Source organism: Protomyctophum parallelum, assembly GCF_964188405.1.
Source record: "Protomyctophum parallelum genome assembly, chromosome: 11".
NCBI classification, from domain to species: Eukaryota; Metazoa; Chordata; class Actinopteri; order Myctophiformes; family Myctophidae; genus Protomyctophum; species Protomyctophum parallelum.
Genome location: NC_139707.1, coordinates 33,588,228 through 33,604,446, shown reverse-complemented (window position 1 = coordinate 33,604,446; position 16,219 = coordinate 33,588,228). Strand labels below are relative to the sequence as shown.

Genomic DNA, 16,219 nt, shown 5'->3' with positions numbered 1-16,219 from the left:
TTTGTCACATTTCCGAAAGTTGTTTTATATTGTTATTTTATATAGTTTTGCATTGGTCTCCTATACCGAAGCGGATACCGCAAATATTGGCTCAAGAATGCAAAAAAATAATAATACACTAGCAAGACCCTGATAGGGTCCATTTGGACCCTGGTGGTGGTCCCTGTGTTGAGAACCAGCCAATCAGAACACTCAGCAGCAACAGTAGGGTGGAGGAGGATGACGGAAGCTCAACTGAGACATTATTATTGTCCCGGGTTTTTCTCCAAAAGCACTAAAACGTTTTTTCGAAGCGAGTGATTGCTGTCAGGAAAGAAACCTTGTATAATTTTTTCATAAATTATACAAGTTATTTTCCCTCCCAGTTGGTTAAATTAAAATGTGTCCAGCCCACTCTGATCCACGATTTAAAAATGTATTTTTATTTCCCCTTGACATTAAATTCTCTTCCTCTGAAGTCGTGCCATTAAAACTGCCACTCCAACCAAAGTGCTTGTTGATAAGATGGCAGACTAAGTGCTTAACGACAGCCTGCTCGTAGCTTTGATATTATTACCAGGTTGACAGATTGACGCACCAGCGCAGAAGTATGAGTTGTGCTGCGGAAAGTGGCCGGTGAGCGACATCAGATGAATCTTAAAAGTAGCGCCACTTCGTTGAACAAAACCGTTATGTGCTCAAAGGGGAATTATGTGTCTGAAAGTCTGAATGATTTGATCAGAGATCTCCGCTTACTGATGCGTCTGGTGACATCTCAATGTATGGGCTAAAATCGTGTGGAAACTATTTTGAAAACAAAATAAAATACAACAACCGCTTTGTTGTGGATGCCAAAAAAAAATCTGTTAGACTCACAAGTTTGTTCCCCCAACGAGCACTGCCGAGTCAATGACATTTCCAGATCAAATCCAACATCTTGGATTTCTGGTTGCGAATTATCTAATGGTAGCTTATTGGGTGGGGTAGAAGCATATAGGCTACTTCTTTTTTTATAATACATTTACAAATGAATGGGACCATAATTTACCAAAAACGCATATACTGTATGATGCTGTGAAGTCGAGTCATATTTCCATGGTTTTTAACGGGATGAAATGCAACTTGTAGTAGCGTGACAGAGTTCAGCTAACAACAGCAGCTCAACAGCGCCCCGCCCCCCCTATGCATCTGTCCATCACTTCCTTTCATCCTTCCTATCTCTCCCTTTCTGACTATATCTCTTTCCTTTTCACTTCCTTCCCTCTTCTCTCGTGGCCTGCACTGTGCTTGCTTCCATGATATGGGAGAAAAGTTGCGGCAAAGTTGCGATATGCTTAACGGCGTTGATGCGAGTGAAGCGCGGGGTTCAGCGATGGGGAACCTCGACCGTGCCATGCGTTGACAATACTTCACTCGTAGTTTTATTTCAGTGAACCAACCACTCCAACGACCGCCTGGCGGGGTGGGGCCATGCCAGTAGGAGTGTCTGGCAGCGAGACAACATGGGAAACGGACACGTCTCACATTGGCTACAGTGCATGAAGCACATGCGTGACTGACTTATAGCCCAGTCCCTAGGGAAAACCATCGGCTGGGCATTAACATCAAAGGAAAACGCGAAACGTACGACAACGTGCCTCACGTCCCGCATGACATTGGTGGACTGATCATGTGTGAACCCACAAACTTCGTGACTCAACTACTTTGTCCGTCCGGACAAAATTGTCTTTTTTTTGTCGTGTCATTCTGTGGAAGCATCACACTTCCACCTAGCAACCTGGCATGCAGTCTACAGCGTTTCCAATCGAGTTTTGCGTCTCCGTCTCCACTAATTGTTTTGTCTTTTTATCACACGACAAAGCGGTACTTTCTAGATGTATTGTTTGTGTAAAAATAGTCTTAATCCCTGACTATCTCCCTCTCTGACTGTACATTTTAATAGCGGGCGACAGCCTGGCGTAGTATACGGAAGCACGTTATTTGTCTATGGGACCCGGAAACTACCTACAATAGCAGGCCTTCGCCTGCTATCGTCGATAGTCGATAGTCCCGGGTCGATAGTCCCGAAAGTCGGGGGAGGAACGTCGTTCAAAAACATGAAAATATTGTATCTTTTGTACGACATCGTCCGGCGATAGCCAATCAAATTCATGTGTTGCTTTGTTTACCCTCCACGCATTACAGTGATACGTTTACATTATATACGGTAATGACAGCAGGAACGCCCACTCTGAGATTTTTATCGCTGTTCGCCCGCTGTTAAAACGTAGGATCACTTTCAGCTACGTTAGAATGAACAGATCAATATATCCTGAGTTCTCCTTCAAAAACTGTACTGTGGTGTAGGAAGTACATTAGAACTGTGGAACAGGGGTGGTTCTCAACCTTTTTCTGTATCAAGGCCCGCCACCAACCTTGAAAGCACTTCAGTCGGGGCACGGTGGCGCAGTCGGCAGCACTGTCACCTCACAGCTAGAAGGTCCCGGGTTTGATTCCCGCCGGGGAAGCTGTGGGGGCGTGTTCTCTCCTCCGCGTCATCAGCGCCCATACCCTGGGTGGGGTTGGCATGTTATCCCCTGGTGTACCCTAGGGTAGGTACCCTCACAAAAAACATACAGTAATTCTTGTCTCTGTACTGCCTCCCCCTGGTCAGCCAGGGGGGAAAGGAACTGGTTCGAATAATGTGTTATTTTCTACCGGAGAAAGTCCCCCCCTGCCAGGTGATAAGAAGCGGCCTGCTCACTCCTCATGCATTGGAGGAAGCATGAGCTCAGTCCGGGGCTCTCCCCAGGTTGGCAGAGGGAGAATAGTGGCTTAGACAATTGGCAGTAGCCCACAGGTTGGGAACCATTGCTGAAGAATGTGTTTGCAAGTACACATATCACTGAAAAACATTAAAATATCCATAAGAATCAAGAAAATAATTGGGGCAACATGTGATTTTACTCACCCAAAGCACACCTTCAAAGCACCCAAAGTACCTTCAAAAGCACAGTGATCCATATACTATTATTATTAATATTATAATGAGACACGTTGACAGAAGCATGGCCTCCATTTGATGCAAACATATAAATGATTATTATTGCTTTAAATGTGATAGAGAGGGCTATCTGGATGCATACGCTACAAGGCTAGAGCTATAGAGATACATGGCTTTGATTGTTGTAGTCGTCTGTGTGTGTGTGTGTGTGTGTGTGTGTGTGTGTGTGTGTGTGTGCGTGTGTGCGTGCGTGTAAACAGGATGCGGTGTAGGTAGTTTCACGAGTCCAGGAAGTGTCCATGTTTTGGGGTGGGTGGAGGGGTGGGATCGCTCCTGTTATGTCCCGTCATTCTTGTCTCAACCAGCAGAAGACCCCCCCCCACCACCCTAGTCAACCCTGAAGGGCAGCTAGCTCAGCCAATCGCGTGAGCTCTGGCACTGAGATCGTTCAAGCCCAGTCTTGCTTTTGCGTTATATATATTTAATTTTTTTTGTCCAGGGTAATCCTCTCACCCCGTCTCTTTCTCTCTCTCTCGTGAGTCTGTAAGGCATCTCAACTTGGACATGTAGGGACGGAGGTCCGGAGCGTCCGCTCCCTCGCCCCCTCTCCCCCTCTCCCCTCTCGCTCGACCCGAACACGACCTCATCCTCGTCCTCATCGTCGCCGTCCTTTTCCATGCGGAGTTGCTGCGCCGCAACGATGGGGAGCCATGGGTCTGTCCAACAGTCAGACAGGCGGACGGACAGAAAGACACACAGGTCTTCAGTGGGTTTTTTTTTTGTTGTTGTTTTACTTTCCGTCTTTTGTTTTGTTATGTTATGTTTTTCTTCTGATTCTTCTTCTTCTTCTTTATTACATTTTTTGTCTTTTTAAACAGGGACCGGGCCGTTCTTGCCCTGGGAATCGAGGGCTTTGAGGCTGCTCACAATGTTCTTCTGAGGGACGACGATCGTCACTCCAACCTTCTTCAGATCCCTGGAGGAGAGAGAGAGAGAGAGAGAGAGAGAGAGAGAGAGAGAGAGAGAGAGAGAGAGTAGAGTAGAGTAGAGTGTTACCGGGTAGAAGACAAACAGCCGTCACGTGACATCATCAATGACACCGTTCACCAGCGCTGTTCCACCGCTCTCCTTCTCCTCCCACCTCCTGGCTGTCAATCACACCGCATTTCCCAGAAGGCCACTGCTGCTCTGCCCTAGCAGAGTACTAGTGGCCTTCCTTTCCCGTTGTAGTCCTGACAGCCAGTGGAAGAAGCAGGGCTTCATGGCTAATGGTAATACACACTGTTAGACAAAATAAAATGATCAGATTCAAATTTGGATTAATTGCCAATAATGGGTGTGAACATTAAGTCCTATTCCAGTGTGGGGAGAGGAGCGGAGCAGAGCAGCACTGCTGGCATATGTGTTGGAGGTGACCGTCCTGCTCTAGATAAAAATAAACACAGAAAAATAGAACGATTAGTTATTAATAAAACATCTGCATTGTTATATTTAAAGCAACGGTCATCGCCGCCCGTCACACTTCATGCAAAGCAAACAGATTGTTTTAGGTGTGTTACGTGATCATCACGTAAAAAAAAAGAAAGAGAGAACATCGCACAGTTTTCAACCTGATCATCATATAACTGTTATGTCTGTCTAACTCACTCTATCTGTGTCTCATTGGACAGTACAACAACTTGCCTACCCAGCGACATGTTGATGGGAAGGTTTGGCCATTTCAAACTTTTAATGCAATGACTTCTATTTCAGCATGCTATAAAGAGCAAGAAGGCTGCAGTTTGTATTAGCTTGTAATCCGTATCGATGAAGTCACTGGTAGACATGTTTCTGAACTGTCCACAGCCTACCAATGAGACACAGAGTGAGTAGACAGCAATGGTGCCATCTTATGTCCGATAATTACTTTTTTGCCGACATCGGATTTCCCAATATAGTCAAACTCCTAATTTCCGATACCGATATCAACCGATATCAACCGATACCGATATACTGTATGCTGTCGTGGAATTAACACATTATGCCTAATTTTATGGATTTCCAAATAAAAATTAACATTATCATAAATTCGGGTGAAATTTTAATTAATTAAAACCGATAACGATATTTTCTGATATTGCATTATTTATGCAAATATCTGCCGATAATCCCAAGTCCCATCCCTGGTGACGACCAATTACATGACGATAAGGTTGAGAATGGGTGATGTTCTCATGTAACATACATCTCTAATACAGTACATAGCATTGTTAAAATTGTCTGTTCAGGAATACGTTAAAACACTCATTAGTGAAACATACTGTCTAGAATATACATACAGTGCACGCACACGCACACAGACACACACACACACACACACACACACACACACACACACACACACACACACACACACACACACACACACACACACACACACACACAGATCTGTAGGTGATCTACGTAGGTTCACAGAGGGTTTCCGTGGCGTTAGTAGAAGCAGTGAACTGTTAGACAGCCTTCTCTTCAGCCGTCGAGGACGAGGAATCACAAGCTGATGTTATTCCAAACGAACCTAAGAACCTCAAAGTGTTTTTAGATGCAAAGCCGTGTGGGTTTAGTTGGCCAAGGACGGCCAAGGAGCAGCAGCAACAGCAGCACACACACACACATCTGAAAGTGAAACCAAACCGGCTCAAAGCGCAGACACTGCAACGACCCGACGGTGGCGGCTTGGAGGGATAGTTCACTCTAAAGACTATACGTTTGTTCGGTAACTGGAAATCGTACGAGTACGAGTACTCAGATGTTGTACTTGGTTATATTTTCAGGTAGTTTTCCATTTCCCTTTTGTATATACTTTATACTTCTCCTCCACTACATCTCAGAGGCTAATATTGTACATTTTAATCCACTATTATTTTCCAGCTTTACTTATTAGTTACTTTGCAGAATTCAACTTTTAGCACTCAAGATACATTAGCTACTTGATAAAGGATGATATCATAGGTTAAGCTACGCAGCAAATCTATAAACATTCTTTGTTCAACATCTACGATGAACAAAGCAAATTTCGTGAACTATCCCGCCTCCAGGGAAGGGCCAGAGTGTGTCTGCATGCGCTTCTGAAGAAGGAGGCGTTGTAGCGCCCTCCGGAGGGGACCGGAGGGGGAGAGGACGGTAACGGTGGAGCCTCCACCCACCATCCAGACGGGGGTAGGGGGTGCTAGAGCGTGGTGATTCCCATGGACGGCTCCCACTCCGGGCAGGACGCTGGCGTGACGTGGATCTCCGACATCACCACTCTACTGAGACACAGCCCAGCCAAGCAGGGTTAATGTAAAAGACTAAAGTTATCACCACTCTACTGAGACACAGCCCAGCCAAGCAGGGTTAATGTCAAAGACTAAAGTTATCACCACTCTACTGAGACACAGCCCAGCCCAGCAGGGTTAATGTAAAAGACTAAAGTTATCACCACTCTACTGAGACACAGCCCAGCCCAGCAGGGTTAATGTCAAAGACTAAAGTCATCACCACTCTACTGAGACACAGCCCAGCCAAGCAGGGTTAATGTCAAAGACTAAAGTCATCACCACTCTACTGAGACACAGCCCAGCCCAGCAGGGTTAATGTAAAAGACTAAAGTTATCACCATTCTACTGAGACACAGCCCAGCCAAGCAGGGTTAATGTAAAAGACTAAAGTTATCACCACTCTACTGAGACACAGCCCAGCCCAGCAGGGTTAATGTCAAAGACTAAAGTCATCACCACTCTACTGAGACACAGCCCAGCCAAGCAGGGTTAATGTCAAAGACTAAAGTCATCACCACTCTACTGAGACACAGCCCAGCCAAGCAGGGTTAATGTAAAAGACTAAAGTTATCACCACTCTACTGAGACACAGCCCAGCCCAGCCGGGTTAATGTAAAAGACTAAAGTTATCACCACTCTACTGAGACACAGCCCAGCCAAGCAGGGTTAATGTCAAAGACTAAAGTCATCACCACTCTACTGAGACACAGCCCAGCCAAGCAGGGTTTTTTTTTTTTTTTTTTTTATATTTTTTTGCGGCTTACGCCTTTTATTGATTTTTTAAGGGACAGATAGTAGGCTGACAGGAAACGGGAGAGAGATGGGGGGATGACATGCGGTAAAGGCCGTGTCGGGTTCGGGAGTCGAACCCGCGGCACACCGCGACTGGATCACCAGTCCGGTGCCCAGACCGTTACGCTACGGCCTGGGCCCAGCCAAGCAGGGTTAATGTAAAAGACTAAAGTTATCACCACTCTACTGAGACACAGCCCAGCCAAGCAGGGTTAATGTAAAAGACTAAAGTTATCACCACTCTACTGAGACACAGCCCAGCCAAGCAGGGTTAATGTAAAAGACTAAAGTTATCACCACTCTACTGAGACACAGCCCAGCCCAGCAGGGTTAATGTCAAAGACTAAAGTCATCACCACTCTACTGAGACACAGCCCAGCCCAGCCCAGCCGGGTTAATGTCACAAGATTAAAGTCATCACCAAAAAAAAGCGTTTGTCGATAACCTTTCTTCAAATTGTGGTAAACAAACGTAAATAATTGTACTAAACAAACTGTCTCTGCGATATTGTCAAGGAGGTGTCACGTTTACGACAGTCAGTCCATCGTATTTGATGTAGTCTGTTTCTAGCATTTTTTTTTACTTCAGTCAGATAACTCACAAATAGATTGAACACATTTATTATAGAATGAGAATACAAGTGTGCATATAATAATTTATCTTGCCATTCGGCTCTGCTAAATTTTTCTCCCTGCTTGGCATAATTATACAACCATCATTAACCATTAAGAGCACGGAGATAGATTTAACAAGATATAACAACCATATGGGGAACAGGAATAGCAGAGCCCCATTCTGTCTTAGGTGAGCTTAAACACCCCGCCCAATTGGTCAGCTGATAGCCACATCAGCAAATGACATGTGGGTCTTGCATAACACTGAATGAGCCCGTCGAGTATATCTGACTGCACTAACTCCACAAGCTATGTATCATTAATTCAGCAGCAGTAACGTTTTACTCGCAATCAGTTTATGCTTCATATCCATATGAGTGAAACTGCCGTGGTTATTTGTTTATTTTTCAGACACAGTTCTTATATGAGGCGATCTAAAATCCTGCTATGGGGATTATAATACAAATAAAAAAGTACATGAACCCGTGGACTAGACCTGTACCGATTACAGTACTGAATGTCCCAAAGTTGCTTTTCTTAGTTACCACATTAAAAGATTGATTGATTGATTGATTGACACACTGAATGAGTGTACAGATTCACTGTACTCGTGAAATGTAAAAGCATGCACGTTTGAGAGTCATTTAAAAACATTGCATTACACATAAAAACAATAGTCAAATAAATCAACTGTACATTTTGAAGTGTCCATTTTTTTTCCCACCACTGTCTGCAGGCCAGCCAGGAATCAAACCGGGGACTGACCGGTATCGTGTCAGATGTGGTACACGCAATAACCGCTCGGCTATCAAGTTGCCTTTATTTTGCACAATAACATTAACGTTAAGTGTTGAGACAAATCAATGGTTGTTTCCTTGGGTGTATGAAGCCAGGAGTCAGAGGGACTATATAGTGTCTGAGTGCCTTAGAGCGCTCATTGATTGTGCTGCTTTGTTTTACATGCACGTTCCACACTGCTGTCTAGTGTATTGAGTGTATTTTACTAGACCATACTGTATTGTTCTCAGCCAACAAGCCTGCTTGAAAAGCACTTCGCAAAGCTCGGTGGTGCCACTCGTGGCTCAGTTGTTTTTATGGATCGTCAAAATACGCTGAGAACTGGACTTCCACGTTGATAAAGTCAACATGTGCCTTATTTCCCCCCCGCCCCCTCAAGGCACATGTTGACATTTTCAAAAGTAGTGGAAATAGACTCAAAACTGATCTACAGTACAAAGCTCAAAAAAGTATAAAGTTATTGTCTCCACCAGGCCGAAGGCATGGGGGGAGAGTATGTTTTGCACTCCGTCCGTCCGTGTGTCCGTCCGTCCGTCCGTGTGTGTGTGTGTGTGTGTGTGTGTGTGTGTCCGTCCGTCCGTGAGCAGCTAATCTCGGCCACCGTTAACCCGGTTGATGCCAAATTTTGCACACACACTCCCTGGATGCCAACGATGAACCTCTGCCCCAAACTTTCCAGAACGGCCTGTTATAGCGCCACCAGGAGGCCGCTTTGTGCAAAACAAGTTTTTGCACAGCACACCTACAGATTTTGTCCAAACATCACGCAAATTGGTACACAGTCTCTCTAGAGCCATTCAACCAAACCGGTCTTTCAGATTTCTCAGACTCCATCCTGATTGGTTAAGATTGGCTTCCAAAGTTCACAGGAGTGCTCAGTTTCAAACAAAATGCTGCAAATCATGAACACATCGCGTGATTTCCGTGAAATTGTGCACCCACATTCCCACTAGGCTGAGGACAAAATGCCACATGATCAATTTCAACTCAGCCTCAACGTGGCGCTATAACTGGCCGAAAAGTGTTTTTACCTCTAACTGCACGGATCTGTGGATAACCTGGTGGAGACCTGTGCCCAGAAGGGCACTTTTTCTAGTTAAATCATGTAAGTAATTTGTCATAACAGATTTAGTCGTTAATCGCAATTCTTAGTGTGACAATTAATCGTCATGCATGTAAAATGTCATAATCGTTACAGCCCTAGTTAGCTCCCACAAAAGAGCAGTGTGTCTCTGATTCTGGGAGGTTTGTGTCAGGACTTTCCTCAGCTGTCAGGACCTTTTATGTAAGCATTCTGCTTTGGTTTGAACTGTCGAGTCCTTTTATAGAGCGTTCTGCTTTGGTTGGAGCTGTTCCGGCCTGGCTTTCATTAACAGCAGCATAACAACAGCACAGAACAAGCGCTGCAAACACAACTCGCCGTGACAAAAACAATCAAATGGTAAGAAGATGCGAGTAAAATTGAACGCATACGTACACGAACATAACAGTTATGACGCATAAACGTCATGGGAAAAAGCAAACAATGTCAAAAATCAAAGGCAGACGATTTGTCTGGATGGCGGTGGCCACAGTGAAAGACGTGCACTCACATGCACGCAACACACACACACACACACACACACACACACACACACACACACACACACACACACACACACACTTGAATCAGCATCGTGCGGTGGTGTGTCACACTTCCCATCATTGACAGATGGAAAAATATGGTTCAAGGTCTAATCTGGGCCTTTCCCGAAGTTCCCCTTGGAGATGAATTAAGTGTACAGTATCTCTCTCATGTCAATCATCTATGATGTGTGACTGAACAGGGTTCATCACCATGCTGGCTTGTGGTGGACATACAAAATGAGTGGACAATAATATTATATAAAGAGATAGCGTTCAATGACAATAACAGGTCTCTAACTCTGAGAGTGTTACAATTCATTTGTACACTCTCAGAGTTAAGGGGCGTCCTTGCAGATAGAACATTCGACAGCCACTAGTACTAGTTGGACAGCTACTGTGCCATAGTGTCGTAGTAAATATGTGTCACACATATTCTGAAGGAAACCTGGAGACTTGACATTCAGTAATTACTGATATTTTCCTGTAAATGAATGCGCTATTTCAACATAGTCTCGCGAGCCAGACGGTTGCCTCACACAATTTCAAAAAATGTCTCCTAAGATACTGTAGGCTACAGTCTGGAGAACGGAAGCTCTGAAATGCATGTACTGTATTTTTCACATCATCCCTCAATACAAATAACTACTTTAACGTTGGGGTAGCAAACCCTTTAATCCCGGCGAATAATCGCGGAGAACCGAGCCGACGCCACGTACACCACACAGCTGAGTTTTCGATTATTTCCGCCCGTAACTCAGAGGTCAGAGCATGGGCGAAGGGCCTTGTTCTGAATATCAAAGAGCGGATCAAGTCGGGATGGATCAATACTCTAATCCACAGAGTCGGGCCTGGCAGCGAGCTGCAGCGCCCGGCCTCGTGACTGCTGCTGCTTCTGCTGAGCTTACACTTGGCAGCAGGTCAGCCAGCCTTCCTTCTCTGTATTAAATACTGACCCTGATCCAATTTAGCATTCACATAAGAGCTATCATAGAGCAGCGAGCACAAAATCATCCTGTTAGACCAGCGGAGCTGCAGCGTGCCAGTGCAGTCGATGGGTGTTGGTAGTCTGTCGATATACTCTGTGCGTGTGTGTGGGTGTGTGTCGATATACTCTGTTCGTGCGTGTGTGTGTGTGACTGTGTGTGTACGTGTGCATGCGTGGACATGCGTGCTTTCATGTGTGCGTGCGTGTTACGTGCGTGCATCTACTGCACTACCTTGGTGTGACCCTCGACAGAACTCTGTCCTTCAAGGAACACCTAAAAGGGACGGCAGCTAAGGTGAAGTCCAGAAACAATCTGCTCTGCAAACTTGCTGGTGCAAAATGGGGGTGGCAGCCTCCACACTGCGCACCTCAGCACTGGCCCTGTCATACTCTGCAGCAGAATATTGTGCCCCTGTCTGGTCTAGGTCATCACACACACACACCAAGTGGACACCCAGCTCAATACCACCATGAGAACCATAACCGGGACTATTCGCTCCACACCACTCCCCTGGCTCCCAGTATTATCAAACATAGCACCCCCACACATCCGGCGAGCAGCAGTCTCTCAAAGGATACTTCAAAAGGTCAAAGACTCTCCCCATCTACCAATCCATGCAGACATATTCAACCCACCCACTGCTCGACTCCCATCGAGACGACCAATTTGGAGGAACCCCCCATCAGCTGACTTCACCATCAAATCAGCTTGGAAAAGGAAATGGGAGTCCAATGAGGTCCCAAACAAACACCTGGTGTCAGACCCCAACCAACAGGTCCCTGGCACCACCCTCCCAAGGAGACAGTGGTCTACGCTCAATAGATTCAGGACTGGACATGGCCCCTGCTTGGCCAGCCTCCACAAATGGGGCAGTAGCCCAAGCCCACTGTGTGCGTGTGATGTCATTTGTCTCACCGACCTAATCTGAACCCAGTTGAATCGAGTTTAACTGAACTGAACTGAACTGAGTTCAACTGGAGTTACAAAGAATGGAGCGAAGTGAAGAACAGCAAAACTAGACGCCATACCCTCACAGGAGCAAAAAGTGATGTCTTTGTCGCATCTCTCTCTCTCTTTAAATTTACATTTTAAAGTTTGCTTAACTGGCACACACAGATATGAGCTGTCAACTTGCCAAAGGTAACACAGACGTAAACACACGGCAGATCAACCCTGACAACAGAAAGAGAATACACAACTAATGTTCCAAAGATTGCCGAGAAGGATGGATGTCCCCATGGTTCCTGTATCAGAACATAGAGCATGTTATTTTTGTGACGATCTCTCAAGAAGTGTTCAAAAGACACATTGCACAGGCACGTTTCCCTTTCCTTCAAAAGGAAATCTGCAAGCAGTCAACTCAAATATACATTTTAGAAGTCTGGTGTTTTTTTTTTCTTTCATTTTCCTCATGAAAGGGTAACTAGTTTGGGAATAGTCTCTATGTACAGCAGCCTTCAAACTTTTTAATTTCAAGGAAACCTCCAAAAACTCAACCACAAGTGGAACCAAATCATGACGGTATCTGTCTATCTTTGGAACCGCCTCAGAGGAACCACGAGGGTACCTGGCCCACAATTTGGGACCCAATGAGGTCCAATTTCTTTCCAATATGGCTGCTGTGCATAGAGCATTATTAACTCGGATTATATATCTGTGAAATGTAAAATATTTTACACCTTTGAAAAACAAAATGAAAACTAAGCAAATGTTGACAATTTCATCAACAAATAAAAACTAGAATAAAATGTTGATTATTATAAATCAGGCATTGCAACGCCATCATGGCACATCAACTGTAGATTTAGACTAAAACTAGACTAAACTAATTAAAATGTGCTGTGTGTGTGGGTCTCACTCTATGGAGGTCTTGGCCAGGGTGTCACAGGAGCTGTAGCTGACCCCAGAGAAGGCCTCCTTGCAGGGCAGGGTCCTCATGCCGTCCATCCAGTCCCCCATCGTCCCCAACGACGTCACCACCTCTGCACTGCTGCGGTCCAGCAGCTGGTTGGCTGGCCTGGGAGGGGAAGTTAAGCAAATCATCATTTAGAACTTTTGAGGTTTGTAACCTGTCACATTGAGTTGAGAGTTTAGCATTTGTAGATATACAGTATGCTATGTTTTCTTTTATAACCTTAAAGGGTTCCGATTTTTGGACTTAAAGCTGTGCCATTAATAATAATGGTTGCAAAGTTATTAATGGCTTGCCTGAGTCCCGTGGTGGGAGTTTTGTTCTGGTTTTGGTGAATATTAAGTAGTTCATAATTTGTATTGTTAACCTATTTCTACCATTAGAGCGTAGTGATACTGGACACATGTGAAAGAGGGTTCTCGCCAGTGAGCCCCACAAAATGACCGGAACTACTTAATACTCATCAAAACCTAGAACTCCAAATCTGAACTAACCCTTTAAGCAGTTGAAATGACATGGGGGGAGAGAGAGAGAGAGAGAGAGAGAGAGAGAGAGGGGGGAATGGAAGGAAGACATTATGAAACACTATAAAACATATAAATATTCCAACGTCCACTGTGCATTTCCATAGAGTCCAATGTAGAGTGCACATGGCCGTAAATACATGCAACAGCCTCTACCCATAAAACCAGGGTTATGGCAGGATGGCCACCAGGGAGCAATCACCCCACACACACACACACACACACACACACACACACACACACACACACACACACACACACACACACACACACACACACACACACACACACACACACACACACACACACACACACACACACACACACACACACACACACACACACACACACACACACACACACACACACACACACACACACGCACATGCTCTCTTAATGCCACAGTGGTTGGCTCCAGGTGCCACATTTTGAATGTTAGTAATGTTAGTAATGTTCAGCAACTACAGACAATCAATATTGTCTTGGAAAAAATGAGAATCGTGATCTCAATTGTTGTGGAAGAAAATGGAGATTCACATTTTGCGCAAGATGGAGGTATGGACTAATGGAGGTAAAAATGTTGAGATTTCTGCCCGACAGCAACGATATGCATGCAGGCACACATTCATGTGCACATCCTCTCTCGCATGCACACATGCACGCACGCAGCATTAACTCAGCGCTGATGGTTTGTGTAAACGTGCACAGTTGCCTCTGCGGGCCTTGCCTGAACATGCCGGGGCAAATCAAAGTGCCATGGATATTATTTACATAAAGCATGGTGATACATTCAGGGGATGGGATTATTAACGAAGCTGCTGTCATAGTCTCACAGTCATTTCATTACTGATGGCTGCACTGCAGCGCTGAATGCAGCGGGACTGCAGCGTTGCATGTTGATCAGATGTGACAGCTTTCCTATTGAATGGAACCTAATTCAATGTATGGAGCGCCAGGCTAAACATGTCCGACTGCAGGAGGCGCTGTTACGGCAGCTTCTAACTCACAGAGTAGCCTGGGATCGGAGCGGAGATAACTTTACTTCATCACGTGATCGGAAACCAACGACGGGAACCGCCGGCGCCGTGCACCTCCTAGTTTAACTGGTTTGTACGCCAGAGACGTTTGGGCGAGTTTTATTTAATAATGCGCTGGATGCCTCAGACGTTAAGACGAGTATGATAAATTAGGCTTAATCTAGAGTTTTTAATGAGATGGTGTACCATGATCGGAGCCTAATAAAACATAAATGCGAGCTCCCGCTAAACAAAAACAATGATCGGCTCGCTAGTAGGCCTCTGTGAGCCTCAGGAGACCACACTCTGGTACTTTCACTTTCAGGCACAACAACAAGAGCTCTTCTTCTCTGCTCATGTTGCACATTTAGCTGGCACTCGGGAGGCACCTACCGCCCCCTATGGGAACGGGCGTCTAAAGTTTAGTTTAGTTTCCTTTGGTCCAATAATCATTTGGCATGTCCATCACATAGTGCGACTAGCGAGACTAAAGTTGACTTGCCTTATGTGGGGAACAAGAACAATGCGACGCCAACCGGAACCACAACAAATTTATAATAAAATAAATGCAATCACACAAAGATTTGGTGTCCCCCTGTAGTCACTCTGGGGACCCCCTAGGACTCCTGGTGTCCCCCTGTAGTCACTCTGGGGACCCCCTGTAGTAACTCTGGGGACCCCCTAGGACTCCTGGTGTCCCCCTGTAGTCACTCTGGGGACCCCCTAGGACTCCTGGTGTCCCCCTGTAGTCACTCTGGGGACCCCCTAGGACTCCTGGTGTCCCCCTGTAGTCACTCTGGGGACCCCCTAGGACTCCTGGACTAAATATTTGGTGTCCCCCTGTAGTCACTCTGGGGACCCCCTAGGACTCCTGGACTAAATATTTGGTGTCCCCCTGTAGTCACTCTGGGGACCCCCTAGGACTCCTGGTGTCCCCCTGTAGTCACTCTGGGGACCCCCTAGGACTCCTGGACTAAAGATTTGGTGTCCCCCTGTAGTAACTCTGGGGACCCCCTAGGACTCCTGGACTAAAGCAAAAAAAATATCTCTCACGACTGAACATTCCAAATCCTAATCTGCGATTTGTGAAACGGCGTAAAACTTTGTACTATAACTCCATCAATTTAAAAATAAATAAACTTGATAAATTGAATCGCAGACCTTGGATAGGTCTGGGATTGATGAGATCAGGGAGGTAATGAGAGCAATCAATCGATCGAATGATAAGAGTGGTCAATTTATTTGAAATTGACCAAGGTAGAGACATGAGAGCAAACATCATTATGTCCAAAACTGCTACTTTTCAAGATTCAAATTCAAAAGCATCAAAAGCAGCAGATCTACAAGCTCCACACATGTGGCAAGTGGATCTGCTACTGTTGATGCTTTTGTGTGACGCCGTAGTGTGATCAAGTAGGCCGTTAAGTTACGGAAAAAACCCTCCGACAGCAACAACGGTGTGAGAGTCCCATAAAACTAGGACAAAATAGCAGATCAATTCACAATTTGTTATGAACAGAAATAATAAAAAAAGTAGCTTGTGTGTGTGTGTGTGTGTGTGTGCGCGCGGCGTGTGTGTGTGCGTGTGTGTGTGACTGGCATTTCCAAGTGGGTCATATCGGACTTCCTATACGGTACCTGACACACACACACACACACACACACACACACACACACACACACACACACACAC

The 16,219-nt window shown here is 45.4% G+C and overlaps 1 protein-coding gene across 6 annotated transcripts in view; it reads right to left on the bottom strand.

Annotated features, from left to right (window-relative positions):
* Positions 1 to 1,990: 1,990 nt before the first annotated feature.
* epha3 (eph receptor A3) overlaps positions 1,991 to 16,219 on the bottom strand; it is a 163,311-nt gene continuing 149,082 nt past the window's right edge. For 2 of the 6 annotated variants that reach the window (XM_083777082.1, XM_083777083.1), the window contains exons 18-20: positions 12,977 to 13,091; positions 6,145 to 6,246; positions 1,991 to 3,938 (exon numbers count right to left, since the gene is read on the bottom strand). In XM_083777082.1, the coding sequence (XP_083633208.1) occupies positions 3,816 to 3,938; positions 6,145 to 6,246; positions 12,977 to 13,091 (340 nt within the window). In that variant the 3' untranslated portion in view covers positions 1,991 to 3,815. Of the gene's footprint in view, positions 3,939 to 6,144; positions 6,250 to 12,932; positions 13,092 to 16,219 lie in introns of all 6 variants that reach the window. The other 4 variants (XM_083777084.1, XM_083777085.1, XM_083777086.1 and 1 more) reach the window with 3 other exon arrangements.